Genomic DNA, 19,979 nt, shown 5'->3' on the forward strand with positions numbered 1-19,979 from the left:
TTCAGCCCGTAGTCTACCCTTCACCATGACCGAGCCCGAACCAGAACCACTGCAGTCTCAAGAGCCTGAACGACCTGCCGACGCAGTCTTGAGGGAGACCCGACCGTCTTCTCCGCGCGATCGGGACGATCGGGAAGCTCTCGAGCTGCGCGAGATTCAAACCCAGGAAGATCATGAGCTGGATTACTCCTCCCCATCAGCCTCCTCGGGCGAAGAATATCGGGTGACTCGACGGACAACCTCCCGCCGCAGTGTGCGACGCCCCGACGCCGAGCGAAAAGGAGTGTGGCAGAAGATCTATCGCTTTTGGACGCATCATGTCACTCTGACGGTGCCCCAGAAGAGCAACCGCGACCACTTCGGTGAGAAGCGATTCGACGCAAAGGTGCTGGTATCACCTAGACTGACGGGCCGCTAGCATTGGAAAGGACATTTCTCGCCTACATCCGCACATCGGTGGTCATCGCAATGCAAGGGGTCCTGATCGCGCAGCTCTTCCGTCTCCAGCGCTCACCCACTTCCGAGGACCGACTACGATTTTACGAGTTTGGTATCCCCCTCGCCGTGACTTGCCACTGCGTCGCTGTACTCGTGGCCTTGATCGGGGCCTTTCGGTTCTGGAGGCAGCAAAGTGCAATGTCACGAGGTAAAATTCATGTCGGAGGGTGGGAGCTGAATTGGGTGGGAATATTACTCTTCGCGGTAGGTGAAATCGCGAGTGATGGGCAGTCTCATCAAAGCAACTAATGCGATTTAGGTCATTCTGGTGACCTTGATCATTACTGTTGCGATCATCATCGAGATAGACATGAACCCTGCCCCCCTAATACAACGAATACTGCGCCGATGAACTGAAAATACAGTCCACAGCACTGTGAACGGAAATGTGTGAACACTGTGAGGAGCATGTTGTCAGGAATCTATCCCCTCACCTTGAAACTTGGTTTCAACAAACTACCAACGCCACTGCAGACGCTGTCAAAGCCAGTTACAAATCTCGAATAATTCCATTGCACCAAAATAAACTTTCTTGAATTGCGCAGCACTCCCCATGATAAGAACGCAGTATCTTCGGCTCAACGTACTCGTTTGTGATTCTCAAATTGCCTAGGTAGGGTTTGTACTGAAGAGTGACCACGATCACTCGCAGTATTGCATCTATCCTTGGATTCCCTCATAAACTCAGCAACAAAAAAGAAACGTCCCACCATTGCAACTTAAATATTGGCACCGCCGTTCAAAGGCAAAATTTGACCTGAATCAAGTTAGCTAGATCCCGAAGGCCGTCATGACATTCCACTCACCGTTGATCCATTCTCCAGCCGGACTGGCCAAAAAGGCCACAACACGGCCAATGTCCGCGGGCACTCCGCAGCGCTTCAAGGGGCTGCCATTGGCCAGAGCCTGCTCGATCTCTTCGATCGACGAGTTCTGGTCGCAACCTGCTGCATATCGCCATGCGTTCTTCAGCCACATGTCGCTTTTCACTCCTGCAGGGGCGATCGCATTCACTGTGCATCGCTTCTTGCCAAAGTCGGCCGCGAAGCAGCGGGTGAAGCCCTCGACGGCGCTTTTGCTGCCCGCGTACAGCGAGTGTCCGGGAACACCCACACCCGCAGCGATGGAAGACATGAGCACAACACGCCCACCGGGCTGGATGTGTTCGTAGGCGTTCTTGGCGACAAAGAATTGGGCCCTTGTGTTCAGGTCGAAGACCTCGTTGAAGTCATCCAGCGTCGTGTCTTGGAGAGAGACGAATTTCTCCGTGCCCGAGTTGGAGACGACGATATCGAGTTGGCCAAAGTGTGCCACCACCTGTTGGAACAGGTTTCCGATGGCCTCAACCTGAGTCAAATCGGCCTGGAAGGCCGCCGCGTGGACGCCGTGCGATTCCAGCTCTTGAACCATCTTGTCTGCGGACTTGGGATCCCGAGCGAAGTTGATGGCCACGGATGCGCCCTTCTTGGCCAGTTCGAGGGCAATTCCAGACCCAATACCGCGGCTGCCGCCCGTCACAAGGGCGACTTTGCCCGCAAGCTCCGCAGGACCGATGTTGGGATTAGTAGCAACCATCTTTGCACTCTTTTTGAAATGAATCGCAATGAGGGTGTGAGATCGGCTAGTAGATGATTTTGACTAGATGGCAGAAGGGGGAAAAACACAGTTTAAACCAAAAAAAATGGGTACCACAGAAATATGATAATGGAATGGCCTCTGGCTGAAATCAGTAGCCTTGGTATCTCTTTTGATCGAGCCAATTCCGATCAGAACTCGCATCGAGTGGCCAGACCGGATCTGGTACTGCTGTAGGTTCCAGATCGCTGGTTCTAGTAATGTGATAACTCATAACTTACCGCATGCGGAAAGCTCCCCGGCAGAGGAAAAGCGCGGTGTCTGCTCTGCGTCGCATCAACAGGTTTCGGTTGCATTCGTTCCTGCAAATGGCGAAGGGAGGTATGTAGTCCGCATTCGGCACGCCATGGTCGGGGTCGGATGAGCATGATGGACGAGGGAACCACCTCCTTGCTACATGATATACTACTAGTCTCCTTGGCTGGCTCGCTCCAAGAAATCTTTTCTACATCCTGTGCCAATATGTCTCCCGCAATCAAAGTCCCGGAACCAAATCTGGACATCAGCTTCCAAGGTGAGCGCTGAGAAAACCTCTTGTTGAAATTATGATGATTGATGATTGATGATTGATGATTGACGATGATTGATGGTGATAGACTACCTAATTCTCTCCAAGTTGGTCTTCGACTGGGCAGATAGCTATGATGCTAAGGTGAAATGATCGGACCTCGACATGAGAAACTCCTTGCTGATGATCCCTTTCAGGACTGGGACCGCCTCCGCAGCATCATCGCCCCAACACTGACCGTAAGTTACGCCTCGCGGGTTATTATTTCCCATGGCCATGAGACGGTCCATTGACTCCAACAGGTGGACTATACCAAGATCGGGCTCCGAAGATGGGATGACATGCCCGCAGATGACTACATGGCGATGGTGACCCACCCTGGATTCTTGGGTGATCCCACCATCAAGACTCAACATTTACTGGGTCAAACCTGGTGGGAGAAGATCTCTGAGACCGAGGTCATCGGTCATCACCAGCTTCGTGCTGCGCATCAGGTGTATGAGACGGCCGATCTCCAAGAGGTCAAGTTGCGCGGCCACTCGCATGCGACCAATGAGCACTACTACCGCAAAGTCAATGGCGTGTGGAAGTTTGCGGGCCTGAAACCCAATGTGAGATGGAATGAGATGCGATTCGAGGAGGTTTTCAAAGGCCTAGACTGAACCTATGAGCCCAAGCCCAATGGCCGAAACAAGGGGTTCAGATTTGTGACTATCGAACTGATTATGAATGCGTGACCTTCTACCATGTTTCAACGCTGCCAGGAGAAAGAGAGCGATGGGCGATAAACATATAACCATCGCATCTTTTGTTTCCTCTAGAACCATGCCTCCAACAGCCACATATAATTGTCAGAGACGATCTCGATAGATTTTCGGGTCATGTAGATATCCAACCACCATCTCGTAGGGGGCGCCCATCTCAAAGAGGGCCATCAGGCTCCTCGTCCCTTTCCTTTGACTCCATCAAAAATAGGGTTCTGGCGAGCCAGCAAAGGGTTTCGTAGGGAAACAGTCTACGTGGTATCATCAGGTTCGGTCTGAATTGCGAGAACTTTGCTGTTTTTTATTGGGGCGCCATGGTTCTTTTTCTTTTTTTTTCCTATTTATAAATATGTGGGAGGTCCTGGTCTAGACGGTCGGGTCTAGTTTACCTCTCCAATCGCGAGCTGTTTATGAGCTCCAAAACGCTTTCTGCAATGCATCACACATCAACGTGATACACCGCCTACCTTCGGACAATGCACCGTCCATGGCAAGGAAAGGGTGGGGCATTCCCTTCATCACCTGGAGATCTACCTTCACACCCGCCTTCTGTAGCTTATGAGCGTACTGTTCACCCTCGGATCGAAGTACATCCAATTCGCCGACCATGATCAGAGCAGGTGGCAAGGGAGACCAGTCACCACTGTAAAAGAGGGGACTAGCCTCGGGATTAGTCCGATCCGCCGCTTTGGGCAGATAATGGTCCCGGTACCAGATCATCTTGGGGGCGGGCAATGCTGGAGTATGTTCGTATCGACGATAGGACTCGTTGGTCTCCACCGTGGCGGTATTGTCGGTGACGGGCACGGAGAGGAGCTGGGCACGGAAATGCACGGGGGGCGAGAGTGTCAACCCCTTGTGGGTCATGACAGCAGCCAGGTTACCACCAGCCGAAGACCCGCCTGTCGCGATCTTGGACATGTCGACTGATAGCGTGGCAGGACCGTCAGCGACCAGCCAAAGCAGCGCTTCCCAGCAATCGTGGACCGCAGCGGGGAACGGATTCTCGGGCGCCAGTCTCAGGGATTGTGAGTACGAGGTAGATGTCAGAAGCAAGGGATACCCTCACCGGTAGTCCACCGTCACCACCACACAGTTCCCGCGCACACAGAGATTCGAGCAGACCACGTTCTCCGTGTCAATGTTACCCAGAACCCAACCTCCGCCATGGAAATAGAGCATCACCGGCCACCCACCGGCGGGGGGGTTCTCCCTTCGGGGTAAAGCAGCGAATGGGCACAGAAGGGCCATCAGTGGCTCGTCGTTGAATGCGAAGATCCTGGGTCTTGCCCACCTCTAGCATCGGTCCCGCACCGGGAATCAAGACACCACTGGTCCGGGAGGCTGCGACAGGTTGCAAGTGGACCTGTTGATTGTTGATAACATGTTTGTTGTAGAAGGCGACATACTCTGGGTCCAGCAGGTCCCGCACCGACTCGTGGAGTGGGTAGGGGGGTTGTGGTGGGGAGGTGAACATCGTGAGGATTGAGCCAGAAAAAAGAAAAAGAAAGGACACAGCAAGTGCAAGTGCCAGGGGAGCAAAAGAATAACTGCTTCGAAATCCGGCGGAGAGGGTCAGAATTAACCCCACGCAACGAGTGGGATACGAAGTGCGGGGGAACACAACGAGATACAACAATCCTCACGATCACCCTGCACGAGCCCACCTAGAGTAAGGATCGTCTCGGCGTATGGGCGCCGCCTTTGCGTGACGAGGGAATTCTCTCCTTGAGACCACATCTTCGGTCTTGGTGACATTTCCAATCCTAAACCATTTCCCCGTGGGATGGCTTCATCTCATCCACTTGTGAAATGGGACCTTAGCGAGGCTTCTCCTTCCATTCTTCTCTTTGCATCCTTTCAGACATCCCGAGATAACTACTAAGGCCCCCGTACTCACCAACAAGGCCGCCAACCCTCTGCCGGGCATTTACTCGCAGGTGATCGTTGCCAATAGTGTTGTGTACTGTTCTGGTGATTATTGCCATGGATCCTATCACGGGGACAATCATCGATGGCGATGTCAAGGCCCACACGGTTCGTCAGCCACACCCTTTTTGTACCGCGTGGAAGCTTATGAATGCCGTTCATGAATAGCACCAATCAATCAAAAACTTGAGCCACATTCTGGAAAAAGCCGGCACCGATATCAACAAAGTCCTCAAAGTCAACGTCTTCCTATCCGACATGGATGATTTTGCCGCGATGAACTCGATTTACGTGCAGTACTGGGGGGATGGGAAGCCCTGTCGGACGGGAGTTATCATCTTGCCTATCTACCCACGCCTGGCGACCTATTTGCTTTATGGATGCGGGCAACGCGTTTTTTGCTGATTGGAAGCGGTAGCTAATGCAAGGTATTTTGCAGATGTGTTGCAGTCAAAACATTACCGCTGAATACCGACGTGGGAATTGAGTGCATCGCCGTGCCATAGCGGATACCTGACAATTGAATAGTAACAGCCTTCAAAATGCACTGGGAATCGACGGACCACCAGGCAAGCTTTGATGTATAATCCAAGGCCCACAGTCACTTGCAAACATGCATGCAAAACTTTGCCCAGGACCAAGGGATTAGCTTGCCCGAAGTTTGCAATCTTCGTACCATCGAGAGGAAGTCCCATAAAATATACGCCTATGTACCTTCCAGATACCGAGAACTGTACGAATATTCCAGAATCGGCATATTAGTCGTAGTCACTTTCAGCAACGGTGCAAGTGGTTTCATCACCGAATTTCAAAGACTCACCTTAATCTATTCTATTTTTTGCTGTTTGTGAGAATATTCTTCAAAACTTTCGAACGGAGCTTCGTGCACGAAACGATAAACGCAGGACCAGGTTCGATTCTGTTCAAGATTTGGAGAGAAATGGTGGTGTATCTTGTCACCTTAGTTATTTCCAACCAGCAAAATTTCTAAGATGTATGATGATGTGACATGGACCTCGCTGAGCATGACCACGAGGGCTGCATCTGCCGGGAAACTCCAACCCGAATAAATGCTGACAAAAAACCCTTGCTATTGCTACAAAACGGATTCGCATCTGCAAGCTTGTATGAGAGCTGGACTGGGCCTGTCTCCAATGATCCTGAGAGACCCAGGTGCTACAAGGATAGCCCTGGCGGTAATTATGACCTTGGGCCCGTGCAGCCGAAATTTGCCAGTGAACAAGTAGTGGAGATTCTTCGCTTTTGAAGTTTGAATCGGGAGTCAAAAAAATTTGCCGATGTAGGACAATTCACAGGATCCACTCAATTCGCAGTCAAGCGGGAACCAGGTGCCATTGCTGTTTGCTGACAGAAAAACTTGATTCAGGTTGGGTGAACAGAGTAACATGTTTACAAGCCTGTGACCCGAGAAGGACCTCGACGTAATTGAAGGCTGTGTTGCTGTTTTACACGTAGACGAGCTCAAGATTGCCACCGCTGCACATTGTCAGAGTGGATGCGCGGGCTTGACCCCACCAACTGCCAAGTGAGAAATGAAGCCAGGTCTCATGAGTCTCATCGAAAAGCAGTCTGAACGGCGACTTTTGTCTACTTTTCGGAACGAGACTGTCAATTCAGGTCCACAAAGAGATATCGGTCGGGGATTCAGCGCCGAGGTTAATTATATGTTCCAATGCTATGTTGCATTGGGCTTAGCCATACGAATGATTTAACACATTCAACAATCGTTTCCTCACCGAGAAAGATTACAGATTCAAATTTTACTGTTCCTACGAGTCTAGATAGCTCAGGCGTTTAAACAATACGCTTAGGAAGTAGCTAAGTGAAAGTCTCGCGTCATAGATCTCGACGAAGTAGTCCTTGGCGGTGGGCTAGATTTAATCCCACTCTAATGATGGCATTCCACCCGGCCTAGGCGCTTTCCACGAAATTATCCTTGCGAGAGTCACCTCGGTCTCGGATAGAGCAATCGTCCCTATCGCGAAAAAGTTAGCTACCGCCTACACCCTGCCGAACCGGCCTTAGATATCATGCAGCGGGGACAAAATATACTATGAAGTACGTGCGCCTTTCGTCGAATATGTTAAAGCATCCTGTCTCCCGGCCTAAGGAACCGTGTCGGTTTTCAAAACTTGTCCGCGTCATTGAGAAACTCTCTCCAGTGCCTTCGCTCGGTACTACTTGTGTCTCAAAATGCCGTCAAAGCTATTGTGAAGAGAGAGTGATTACAGCCAGGTCCCGCCCGCCATACGCTGACCAAGACACATTACCAGGCCATTTACCAGAACTTCTTTTAGAGTTGAGCGAGGCTAGCTTAAGGCTTTGACAAATAGAGAAACGAAGCGGGAGAAAATCTAGGCGGGTTCAGTCTCAAGTCACGATTCTATCCCCTTCACCCAATTTCGCCAATTTAGGCGCTATCTCGCTTGCAATCTATTACCCGGGCTGCATTCGACTATATTATCCGTCTAACCTGCTAAAAGCCCCTTTGTGGAGAATTTTCAGCGTAAGCCGCTTGTCGAAGGTTTTTTTCCTTTCCAATTTCAAGTGAATGGATCAAAAGATGCACTGGGTCCATACTTGGACCGCGATGCCGATGCGCGCTGAACAAGACAATTTTCCCCCGACACCTTTTGTGGGTACCTATCTAGTCACTCGGAGCTCCAGTGAATGATTCTTACCATTAAATTTCAGGCTCAAGACACGATTCTTTTCCCCAACACAACGACCCGACAAACTGTCAAGGTCACCTTGGGTGCTGAGAACTACTTCCGGTTGCGCTTGTCCAATGCTTTCGGCACCAGTGATTTAAATATTACACAAGCTACCGTAGCTCAGGCTCGAGATAATGCGTCAGGCGACAGCGCGATTGAAGCTCATACACTCCGGAAAGTTACCTTTGACGAGGGGTTGGAGAATACGACGATTGTGAGCGGCGCGCAAGCCGTCTCCGATGCTGTTGGATTCGGATTCTTTTTGCCAGCGAATACAGTGCTCAGCATTAGTATCTTTTTGAATGATGGAAGACAGCCAGAAAGGAGTTACTTGCCACCCAGGTAGCCGGACATCATCGTTCTGTTCCGTGGGAAATTGTGTCTCGGAAACAGATTTGACATGTCCTTCTGTTCAGGAGATTGAACATTGGTCAGTCACCGTACTATGTTGGAAATATCGGTTCTTATAGCGTGAATCAGGTTTTATATCTCCGGAGTCGAAGTATTGGTTCCGCGTGAATCGTGCGCATTGGCAATTGTTGGTGACAGTATCACTGATGGAAGATGCAGTACAAGCAATGGGAACGATCGGTAATGGAACTCTTTCGCTTCAATCAAACGTGTTTTTGCAATACATCAGAACAATGTCTCTAACGTCAGGTCTAGATGGCCTGATCTTCTATTTTCTCGTCTGCAATCTAACCCGCTCACTACATCGATCGCTATTCTTAATCAAGCAGCCGGTGGCAACCTGGCAGACGGCCTAGGTCCCAATCTTCTCGGTTGTCTCGATCGAGACATTCTTTCGCACTCTGGTGTCAGATATGTTATTGTGTTTGAAGGTGTAAATGATATTGGAACCGCTGAGTTCGATGACGAGAGTCAGACTATAATTGGTGATCGGTTGATTGCCGCATATAGACAGGTCGCAACGAGACTTCATGCGCATGGAATAATTGTGCTTGCCGCCACAATTACACCTTTTGGCCGGAGAAAAGAGGACATTGCGGCCGAAATAGCGGCCGAGGGTCTCTCGGGATATTCACATTCCATCCGAGACCGGACGAGAAAACGGGTCAACAGGTGGATTCATAACAGCGGCATATTTGATGCCGTCCTCGAATTTTCTCAGCTCTTGGAAGACAAGTCGGATGATGGGGCTTTAAAGCGAGAGTTCGACTCGGGCGATCGTCTGCATCCCAACACGCAAGCCTTCAAAGCTATAGCAGATGCCTTCCCATTAGGTCTTTTTGAGCGATTTTGAATACAGTAAGCGGTAATCATCGAGCTTGGTAGGATTTTTGATGCTTTCCTCTTTTAATGTTCCATCATTGGGTAATTTGCACGTAGTGAAAAAGTAATGAGTAGACGAGTCAGGGCGCGATACGTGATCATGCCATGAATGTGACACTTCCACTACTATGCGATTCGGCCAATCACATAGCAATATACGTAATCATGGACCAACGCGGAATTGTAGCCTTGAACGAACCACCACTTTCCGAAACAATGGGGGCTAAAGGCTCCAAATCGTGATCGTTACTTGTAACATAGGGCACGACAGACACTCCCGATTGGAGGCCAGCTATCAAGACTTGAACTAATACATCTGATCCGCCCTGGTTCAGCAATTGAATAGCGATGCGTCCATTTTGATTCTTGAAAGAGCTGGCGGTGATGTTTGAATGGGAGCTAACAGCATCGATGCGACGAGCACCAGGACGCACGAATTTGCTAAAATGCGCGAATGCCCAGAACCTCTTGGATGGGATTACCTCGTTATTGACGAGGTTGATCAGGGCGCTATTAGTGGTTGAATTCTCAGCACCGATCCAATAGAGGAATCCACTAGTTCCGGCATCTCTCAGGGCAACCTGGATATGTTTGGCCCAGGTAAGGCCCTCTCCAGGACCGCCATTCTCATAGAACGTGTAAGGAGTGAAATCGCCAGTCAGATCAGCCCACTCCGTTAACCAGGTTTTCTTGTTGGTACTGAGAGGATACGCTGGAGGAGAGTCATGACCGTGGCCTGTTACAACGTCGAGGTAGTTGATAGCTGGATCAGGACCCAATTCCAGATCAGGCATCATAGCTTCTTGACCATCCCAGCCGATGCTATCGCAGCAGGTTATCTTGAGATTTAGGCCGGAGATCTTGATCGTCCTGGCCAGCACGCGAATGAAATTGGCAGCCTGTGTGCCATTTGATAGCATGCCGGCATAGGTCGCAGCAAACTGAGGCTCATTCAAGAAGCCTAAATGGGTCACTTCCACTCCGGAATCTTTGTAGAAGCGCCCGTACTCCACGAGATATCTGGCATACGCCTCCATCCAGTTTCCGCTAACACAGGATTCATTGTTCACACCACCAAGGTATCCACCATTGTTTTCGTCGTCATTGGTCTTCATGTACCCAGGAGCAGACCACGCATTGGCGTACAGTGTCTTCAGACCACGGTTATAAGCTTTTTCGGCGAGTGGAAATTGACCGCTATTTTAACGATCCCAAACATAGTCGGGTTTGGCTTTGGGCCCGCCAGGATTCTTGGGCTCAATAGAGGTCATAAAGTTGCTGTCAGAGGTATTGCTAGATCCAATCCCATTGCGCAGAATCGTGAAGCCAGCGCCCAGGTTCTCATCATAGAGCAGATTGAGAACAAAGGTCTGATTCACAGCGGGCAATCCATACTTGCCAAAAATATCTTCAGCACGCTGAAAGGCCTGAGAAGCCCCGAAGCCGTCTATCTCCTGACACTGAAGTTTCGGATTGACAAATATGGAGACTTGCGCTGCAGCTGCATTTTCGGACCTTGCTGCGACTGTAGCGATCAGAGAATGAACAAGCCAGAGCTTTCCAACGATGGAGAACTTCATTTTCAAAGTTATTTTCAAAAGGGAGAGTTATGCGTTTGAATTTGGTTCCTGAATGCTATGCAGAAATTTTGTGTCTGAGAATATGGCTCGAAGTTCACACAGCTGAGCTCGTTGCACAGGATCAGGGCAGAACGATTTGTCACCTCGATCTTCTATTTTCGGATAAAAGCCACTTTGATTCCACCCCCAAGCGCTAGCAGGGAGATGCGTTGTAGGCCACCCTTGACTCCTCCTTAGCATAGCCTAAAATCTCTGCGAGTTACATGGGTCCTTGTTATTTTGCCTAAAATCAATTGCACGGTGGTTGCCGAAAAGCCGATTTTATTCCGATTTTCTTCGTCACCTCTCGCAGTCTCTTTTTTACCCCATCTTTTAGTTAGTCTGGGGAGAAGCGGGGGTGGGGACACTGGAAGCTTCTCCGTGCTTGGCTCGGCATAGGTTTCATTGAGCTCTGTCTCGTGCATTCACAACTGTGCAGACTGATACGGCCGGGAATGCTTCCACTGTACAGCTGACTCGAGGAATAATGTCACAATTTCAGGGAACAGGAGCTATTACTCTACTATTTACGCGAGGTCAGGTATATTGCCCATGTTGTGTGCGAACACACCTGACTCCCGGTAATGTAATCAGACCTGCACAAGCTGAGGTGTTTGGCTTATCACCACGCTTCGGCTTGACATGAAGACCACCAGTCACCACTACATGTAACCCCACATTTTCGCTCCCGATTTCGTGCCAAGGAAGGATATTACGCTCAAGCTCTCACAAGCTAGGCATGAAACGAGAGCGAGGCCTTTAGACTGCACTCGGGACCACGGGTAAAGTTAGATATCCTACCTAGTCCATTCAGAATTTTTCTGTAACCGCCAGTTGCATGGATCGTTCTTCAATATAAGGGACGCCCATGCAGTCTCCACAAAGAGTCCTTGACTTGTATCCCCGCTTTTCCTGAGAGCTCAGTCAAAATCTGTTTAATGCCTGCCACACAAGATCCTAAAGAGGATGATAGTCACCATGTTACCCACGCCGAAGTCGTCGGGCCGAACTATGAACTTCAGGGCCGGGTAGGGTTGGCCGAAGATGCTCGAATTGCGACGGCTGAGGAGCACAGAGTGGGGTTCCTGGATGTTATCCGGCTTTATCCTAAGGCGTGTATATGGACAATGGTAGTCTCCATGGTCGTAATCCTGGACGGCTACGACACGGCCTTGATCGGTTCTCTGTTTGGCTTCCCGGCGTTTCAGCAGCACTTCGGCTATGAGGCCAGCAAAAAGGGATCATATCAACTTGAAGCCAAGTGGCAGACTGCCCTCGGCCTTGCCAGTCCGTTGGGCAACATTGTTGGCATTTATATCTGTTCGCATTGAATTGGGATACTGCCCCACTTCACCGCATCCTTGCCTCAGCCTCCATATTATCTAGATCTATAGCTTCATCTCTAGAATCTATTATCTATTATATCTCTTATTATTTATCTTCTATCTTTATAGGTTATAAGCTCTCTGCTCTGTTATGGCTATTTAACTATAGTCTAATTGTAAAGGAATACTGAGGACTAGCGGTGAAGGTTTGCCCCGCAGTGGAATAAGCAAGTCTCGGACCCAATTCGTACTTAAATCGAGAGGGTTTCCAATTAATCTAGACTTAGCAAGAATCAGTCTTGCTTCTACAATACTACACCTAGTCCAGACATCCTTTCTTACCTAACCGACAGGCTTTCTATCCTGAACACATAGATCCTTTACAATTCTGATTCTTCTTTTATCGGTTACCTAAGGAAGTATGTCTGTTAACGACCGTGTCCTCCGCTCCCGCGTCGCTACCAAAGGCGACGACACGCCTATATCGCACGAGGCTACTGCTACGTCCCAGCGTAGAGACGCTACCGATTTAACCCCGGGACTAAACTAACCTAAGTTAATTTCTCCTAACCCGCTATAATACGAACCACTTCCAGGGGACCTACGCGGACATCAAGCGACCTATAGAGAACTCCGAAACGATAGCCAAACTATCGAAGATAAAATCGAACGCCTTAATAAGAAAATCCGCCTCCTTGAACGTATTCGGGAGCTTAAAGGGGACCGAACCGTGCTAGTTAAGATAAGGACCTAGCTACAAAATAAAGACAAATCGACCGCGAGTAACGACAAAAAGAGTATTAAAATCAAAGATATCCCTTCCTTTTTAAAGGACTTTAACCTCCGGAAACGTCAAGAGTAGATTCTTGACCTCGAACACCAATTCAAAGCTAACCCAAAACAATACCCCACAGACCAAGAAAAGGTATTCGCTAGCACAGTAATAATAGAATACGACTGTCGCTAAAGATAGCTATAATATATATATATAAAGCCTATAGAGGAACAATAAGAGCTTAAGAGCTTATAGATAGCTTTTAAAGACTAAATGACTACCCTTCTATATAATATAGCTACCTTACGGGCCGATATAAGTGTTAGCCTTAGCCAGGCACGCCAAAGGCTATAAGATAATCCGGATTAATTCTATACCTATCTGGATAGCTTAGAATAATATTTTGAACGGAAAAGCGAAAAGGATAGTATAATATTCTATTACTCTAAGCTTGACCCAGCCCTTCGCTATTATATAAGCGAATATCTCCCTAGAGAATAATTACTAAAGACACACAATACTATAGTAAGTGAAGCGGGATATTTTTGGAACTTACTCCAAACAGCCAAGAAACATCGCCGATTCGCCGACAAAACCTAAGAGTATCGACGCCCACTAAGACGCCTCGCATAATCCAGATATATATATAACTAGAGAAGGGATAACGCCTCCTAAAGATATAAGGAGTAATAACCCTTAAAGACCCGGCTAGGTTCCTCACGCTTCCGGGAAAGCCGCGGCTATTATAACTTAAATAATATATACGGATTGACCACGAACTAAGACCGAAACCCACCACGCTTAGGATTAGGACCCTAATACTACCGATACCACGAATTCGGCTATATCGCCTCAAATTATACTAAAGACAGACTAAACACACACCCTACGCGTATCTAATCCTTAAGGAACTCGGGAAAAGGGAATAAGTCGAAGTGAGCCCTACCCCTACGACTCTAGACCCCGAGATAGGGACCACCTTACGCTTTCATATCCCGATTCGAGTACGGAACGCCCTCGTCACACACGCGGACCTAGATAGTTACGCCGAAGTTAATCTAGTTAGCTACTAATTCGCAAAAAAGTATAACCTAGAACGTACCCCGGCTATCGCTCTAACTATTTAGGCAATCTCGAACCAGAAGATTGTCTCCTATAAGGTATAGAAAGTCCTTATCACCGCTACTAACTCGAGGGGGATACCCCGTAGCTTCACAAGATAATATATAGTTATGGATAGGGACCTACGCCTAGAAGGTAGCCCCGTCCTTCTATCGATAACCACGATTTAAGACCTTTAAATCTATTTATTACTAGACCAACGATAGTGGTTTAAGGCAAAAGAGTTCTTCTCACTCAGCCCGTAGCAATTCACTAAGGCCTACCGAAACTATACCTATATTTATATCGCGATCTAAATACCAGAAGACATATAGCTTCCAAAGAATAATAAAGAAACAGAGACTATATCCGAATTAACACTACTAGACAAACTAGAGATATTTCGTAATATATTCGCGGCTAATTAGTTAAGGATTCTGCCGATACAAAAGTTAACTAATTACACCATCGAACTCAAGGAAGGGGTATCACCCCCCTATAGGCTAATATACCCCCTCTCGCAAACCGAACTCGCGGAATTAAGGAGATATCTTAACGAAAACCTCGCAAATAGACGTATCCGACCCTCTAAGAGTCCCGTAGGGGCGCCGATTCTCTTCGTGCCTAAAAAGGACGGTAGTTTATATCTCTATATAGATTACCGAGGATTAAACAAAGTCTTAGTTAAGAATCGCTATCCTTTACCCCTTATTTCGGAGATCCTTAACCGCCTTTTAGGTACAAAATACTTTAGTAAAATCGATATATAGGATATATACTACTAAATCCGAATAAGAGAGGGCGAAGAATAGAAAACAGCCTTCCGGACACAATACGGCCACTATAAATATATAGTGATACCATTTAGACTCACTAACGCACCGGCTACCTTTCAAAACTATATTCACACCGCGTTACGTGGCCTACTCGATATAATCTATATTATATACCTAGACAATATCCTTATCTTCTTATTAGACTATAAGTCACACACAAAATACCTTCGATAAGTCCTCGAAAGGCTAAAGGAAGCATAGCTCTACGCAAAAATATCTAAATACGTATTCTACTAAGACTAAGTGGAATTCCTCGGCTTTATAATTAGTAGCTAAGGTATCTTAATAGACCTATAATATATTATCGCTATCGCGTCCTGGGAAACACCTAAAATATTCTATAATATCTAAGTATTCCTAGGATTCTGTAACTTCTACCAGCGCTTTATTAAAGGATACTCCCTTATTACGGTCCCTCTTACTAACCTTCTAAAGGGAAGCCAGAACGGCAAGAAATAAGGGAATATAGATCTAAACGATATCAAAAAGGCAGCGTTTTAATAACTAAAAGATACCTTTTAGTAAGCCCCACTCCTTAAATTCTTCGACCTAGCAAGATATATCCGAATTAAAACTAACGTATCTAACCTAGGGATAGCCGGGATAATATTATAACCCAATAATAAAGAGCGATAGCACCCCGTAACGTTCTAGTTAAGAAAATTTACTGGCGCAGAACTAAACTATAGCACCCCGGACCAGGAACTATTCGCTATTATATATTTATTTAAGTAATAGCGATACTACCTAAAAGGAAGTAAGTACCCTATCGAGGTCCTCTCTGATTATTTGAACCTCTAGGGCTTTATAAAATAGCCAAAAATTAATAGACGCTAAGCCCGGTAGTATTTATTCCTTACCCCCTTTAATTTCGTAATTAAATACCGAGTAAGTAAAATAAATCCCGCCGATAGCCTCTTACGATAGCCAAACAAAGATATAGCTCTAAGAACAGAGCTTCTAAACCCTATTCGAGAGCGAATCGTGGGTGTTTCAGAGGTTAAACTAAGAGACCTCCTAGCCAGCAAATCCTAGTTAGAGTATAATAACTAGGAAGAACCTAAACTCCGTATACGAATCCCTATTAATACCTAAGTAAATCGAGGCCGGGGCGATATAGAAATAGCTAACTAGGCTATCTAGGAGGAGTTAAGTCGCGCTTAACAGTTACCCTAGAGTATAGTATAGAGTGCTAGTGCTAGTAAGAACGCTTATACGGAGCACGCAAGCGCTAATCTACGGATCTAGGTTAAGAGAATCCAGGATAACGATCCGGAGACTCAGAGCCAAAAGACAGCTATTTCGTAAGGGAAATAGCGCATAAAAGGATAGTCTATTAACCTCGATAGCCTACTGCGCTACAGAATACGCCTTTATATCCCTACGGGGAGTAACCTAAAACAGAAATTACTATAAATCTACCATAACAATCCCTTAGCAGGACACTTTAGGAAATATAGGATAACAGAGCTCCTACAACGGAAATATTATTAGACGAATATACACTAAGACATTATAGAATATATAAAAACCTACTCTGTCTGCCAAGGAACTATAGCACCTCGGCATAGGCCATATAGCAACCTCAAATCCCTACCGTAACCTTCACGACTATTCGCCGAAATCTCTATAGACTTTATCATAGGTCTACCCTTAGTAATCTATAAGAATGAGCCTTATAACGTAATCTTAGTTATTATCTGCCGCTTTACGAAATAGTGCCGATTCATCCCTATTTTAATAGCGATTAACGCTAGTTCCCTTACCGTTATAATATATTATAAGATCGAACTCCAGTTTGGCCTACCAGAAGGTATCGTATCCGACAGAGGCCCTATCTTTATTAATATATTCTGGTCAAAACTATATTTCCACTTAAGGATAAAACTCCGATTTTCTACGGCTTTCCACCCACAGACAGATAGCCAAACAGAAAGGATAAATTAAACCCTTAAGCACTACTTACGGTATTTTATAGATACCGAGTAATAAATATAGCCGAATCTGCTACGAATTACAGAGTTTACATATAATAATACTATGAATACCACTATAGGTATCTCGCCCTTCTAAGCCCTTATAGGATATTCCCTAAATTTCTAATTGCGCTCCGAGGCCAGAGCACTAGAGGAGGAAGTGCTAGCCGTAGTAGATCGAATATAAAAGCTATAAGATCTCCGTAAAAAAATAAAGAAAATATAGCGAAGAGCTACCGAAACTATAGCGAAGCACTATAATAAACGCTACACCCTAATTAAATTTAAGCGTAAAGATCTTATAGCCCTTTTAACCCGTAACTTAAAGCTAAAGATACCTATAAGAAAACTCTTACTACGCTTTATTAGACTATTCCGCGTACTTATAACAGTCGGAACATAAGCGTATCGTCTAAGCTTACCTAACCAATACTCTCGGTTATATAATATCTTCCCCGTGACCTTCCTCGAGCCCTAGCACCAGCGTAAATCAGACGCGAACCCACTTCTAATACCAGAGCTCGCGGACGACAATAAATAGGAGGTTAAGGAGGTTAAGGACAAGAAAATCTTCCGTAACGAGACACACTTCCTAGTTAAGTGAAAGGGATAGCCCGCAGAATATAACTAGTGATTACCAGAAGTGGACATAAAGAATACCTAAGAAGTAATACGGGACTACAGGAAAAAGAGGAAAGGCAGAAGAGTTTATTAAAATCCTAAGAAAAGATCCCGACCCAAAATCGGCCACCACAAAAACAGTAAGAACAAATTTAGGTATTTAAGGTTTCACACACGAAACCTCCACAAAGATACACCAATATATTAAGGAAATAAGACCGAAAGGTTAAAGCATAGGAGGAAGATAGGCCACGATATCATTAATAATCGCTACACTATTAGCGTCTCTATCCGCGTACTAGAGGCGAAGCGCGGCCGAAATATTATCGCGGAAGGTTAGCTTCGCAACCCGCCAGGAAGCAGACATAATATCTGCAGGGGACAAATAAGGGACTAGCGAAGCCTCCTATAAGAGACAGTAAATATCAGACGCGCCAGGGCTAGGGTTATCGATAGGAATAGGGAGATAACCGGCCAAATATATCTAGTAAACGGCGAAGTCAACCTACAGAATTATTAGCGAAACTTATATTAAATAGGCTTCTAACTCATAGGCTTAGTGGCACGCGTAGTGCCTAGGTTATAAATACTAAAGTGACGAGACACTAGGTATAGAAAGTTAGTGATAAGGGCGCGAACTGCCTCCTCGGCACGGACATAAATAGCACCAGACCAGATAGGGTCACTAATAATAAGCTTACTATCTTCGTCCGCCTCTTTAGCAGACTTAGTGACAACAGCCTAAATATCCGCGATATACTTAACCAAATTAACTATATTAATTAAGTCACCCTATATACTAAGGGGAACCTAGATAGGTTAGCAACGAAACGTGACCGAATAGAAAAGGTAAATAAACCGAAGGGCAAGGACGATTAGCACGGAAATATACCCGGCACAGGACAGAACTTAGCGTATCGCGTATACAAACCACCGAGAAGGCGCTCTGCCTATCCTAGTCTCGGAGGGAGCGGCGGGCGCAGGGAACACACTAAGTAAGCTCGGGGATCAGAGACACGTCCCGCAGAGGGCGATAGCTAGGGGACAAAGGGGCAGATATATTAATTCGCGAGCGAAACGACAACAAAAATAGAGAAAAAGAAAAGAAATAAAGAGGAAGCCAAACTAGCAACGAGTTACGGCCAAAGAACGAACAAAAAGAAGTCGAAACGATACCGAATATAAGCACTAAGGAGATAGAAGAGAGTTATTAAAGGGGGAAGAGTAAGGGGAGAGAAGTGAGGAAATATATAAGTAAAGATATTAATAACACATATAAGTAAACAACAATAACACGCTAGAAAACTACCGATACGCGACCGGAAAAGACACGCGCAAACATATATTACTATTAGCCAAACCAAATACACGACCTCGCGCGGCACAATAATATCATTGCCCTATCGCGGCCGGGTCTGCCGCGAAACTGGAGGGAGTCTGATACTATTCATAACTCCTACGTGACACACCTTAAGTATAACGACACCCAGGGCTCATCCCTATCACATAATCCGACCCCGGGGGTCACGTGCCACCAGATAACGTTATACCAAAGAACGACCAAAAAAAAAAAAAATTTTCGATTACCTCCGGGGCCCGTCGTCTCTAGAAGGGGGAGGTAGTTATAAAGGAATACTGAGGACTAGCGGTGAAGGTTTGCCCCGCAGTGGAATAAGCAAGTCTCGGACCTAATTCGTACTTAAATCGAGAGGGTTTCCAATTAATCTAGACTTAGCAAGAATCAGTCTTGCTTCTACAATACTACACCTAGTCCAGACATCCTTTCTTACCTAACCGACAGGCTTTCTATCCTGAACACATAGATCCTTTACACTAATATCCCTTATTAGTGCTTTTTACCTCGCTGTCGCCGACCTCGCCGCTACGAGTGTCGTGCGAAGGCCTTTTATTATTTAATAACCTTAATTAGAGGTATTTTCTATTAAAGACCTTTATTTAGGTACCTTCTCCGGTCTCTCTTATATCTCTTTATCGCTATAATAGCTACAGATAATTACGGTAAGATCACCGACTATATAGGGAAGCTTAAAGGCTCCTAAAATTATTCTAACTAGCTATTTAAACTTAAGTGAGCTCTTAAATCTCGCGATATATATTATTAGGAGATCCTTATTAGTAAGGATTATCCTTAATTTATTTCTTATCGTACTATCCTTAGTAAGCGTATACTTTGTAAGTATATAGTAAAGGAATATAATAATAAGGCTAAGTATCGACGACGACTACGCTCTCTTTTAGGCTCTTATAAGGATAATAAGTCGCTAGCCACTATCTTCCCTAATATACTATCTATTTAGGAGCTTAAGGACTTTATTTATAAGTACGATAAACTAAATAAGGAAT

At 46.3% G+C, this 19,979-nt stretch overlaps 7 protein-coding genes across 7 annotated transcripts; 4 read left to right on the top strand and 3 right to left on the bottom strand.

The window, feature by feature from the left end:
* Positions 1-25: 25 nt before the first annotated feature.
* N7477_006198 (DUF202 domain-containing protein) lies at positions 26-850 on the top strand (the record flags this gene model as incomplete). The annotated part of the gene is made up of 3 exons (XM_056967861.1): positions 26-362; positions 419-702; positions 758-850. The coding sequence occupies 3 exons, from the start codon at positions 26-28 to the stop codon at positions 848-850; spliced, it is 714 nt and encodes a 237-aa protein (XP_056822615.1).
* Positions 851-1,269: 419 nt separating this feature from the next.
* arp2 (hydroxynaphthalene reductase arp2) lies at positions 1,270-2,073 on the bottom strand (the record flags this gene model as incomplete). The annotated part of the gene is made up of 1 exon (XM_056967862.1): positions 1,270-2,073. One exon carries the CDS (start codon positions 2,071-2,073, stop codon positions 1,270-1,272), a length of 804 nt encoding a protein of 267 aa, XP_056822616.1.
* Positions 2,074-2,595: 522 nt separating this feature from the next.
* arp1 (scytalone dehydratase arp1) lies at positions 2,596-3,303 on the top strand (the record flags this gene model as incomplete). The annotated part of the gene is made up of 4 exons (XM_056967863.1): positions 2,596-2,647; positions 2,730-2,785; positions 2,839-2,880; positions 2,944-3,303. 4 exons carry the CDS (start codon positions 2,596-2,598, stop codon positions 3,301-3,303), a joined length of 510 nt encoding a protein of 169 aa, XP_056822617.1.
* Positions 3,304-3,813: 510 nt separating this feature from the next.
* Positions 3,814-4,882, bottom strand: N7477_006201 (alpha/beta hydrolase; the record flags this gene model as incomplete). Its single annotated transcript, XM_056967864.1, has 3 exons — positions 3,814-4,423; positions 4,475-4,614; positions 4,700-4,882. The coding sequence occupies 3 exons, from the start codon at positions 4,880-4,882 to the stop codon at positions 3,814-3,816; spliced, it is 933 nt and encodes a 310-aa protein (XP_056822618.1).
* A 388-nt stretch (positions 4,883-5,270) lies between these two features.
* On the top strand, positions 5,271-5,840 carry N7477_006202 (putative L-PSP endoribonuclease family protein Brt1; the record flags this gene model as incomplete). Its single annotated transcript, XM_056967865.1, has 3 exons — positions 5,271-5,471; positions 5,503-5,653; positions 5,785-5,840. Coding segments are annotated over 3 exons (408 nt in total), but the record flags the coding sequence as incomplete, so codon positions are not given.
* Positions 5,841-8,025: 2,185 nt separating this feature from the next.
* Positions 8,026-9,333, top strand: N7477_006203 (uncharacterized protein; the record flags this gene model as incomplete). The annotated part of the gene is made up of 2 exons (XM_056967866.1): positions 8,026-8,359; positions 8,810-9,333. The coding sequence occupies 2 exons, from the start codon at positions 8,026-8,028 to the stop codon at positions 9,331-9,333; spliced, it is 858 nt and encodes a 285-aa protein (XP_056822620.1).
* A 172-nt stretch (positions 9,334-9,505) lies between these two features.
* N7477_006204 (uncharacterized protein) lies at positions 9,506-10,942 on the bottom strand (the record flags this gene model as incomplete). Its single annotated transcript, XM_056967867.1, has 2 exons — positions 9,506-10,533; positions 10,570-10,942. 2 exons carry the CDS (start codon positions 10,940-10,942, stop codon positions 9,506-9,508), a joined length of 1,401 nt encoding a protein of 466 aa, XP_056822621.1.
* Positions 10,943-19,979: the final 9,037 nt, after the last annotated feature.

The sequence above is a fragment of the Penicillium maclennaniae genome, assembly GCF_028827695.1.
Source record: "Penicillium maclennaniae strain IBT 15551 chromosome Unknown utg000005l:1.0-2652337.0:1.0-2654196.0, whole genome shotgun sequence".
NCBI lineage: Eukaryota > Fungi > Ascomycota > Eurotiomycetes > Eurotiales > Aspergillaceae > Penicillium > Penicillium maclennaniae.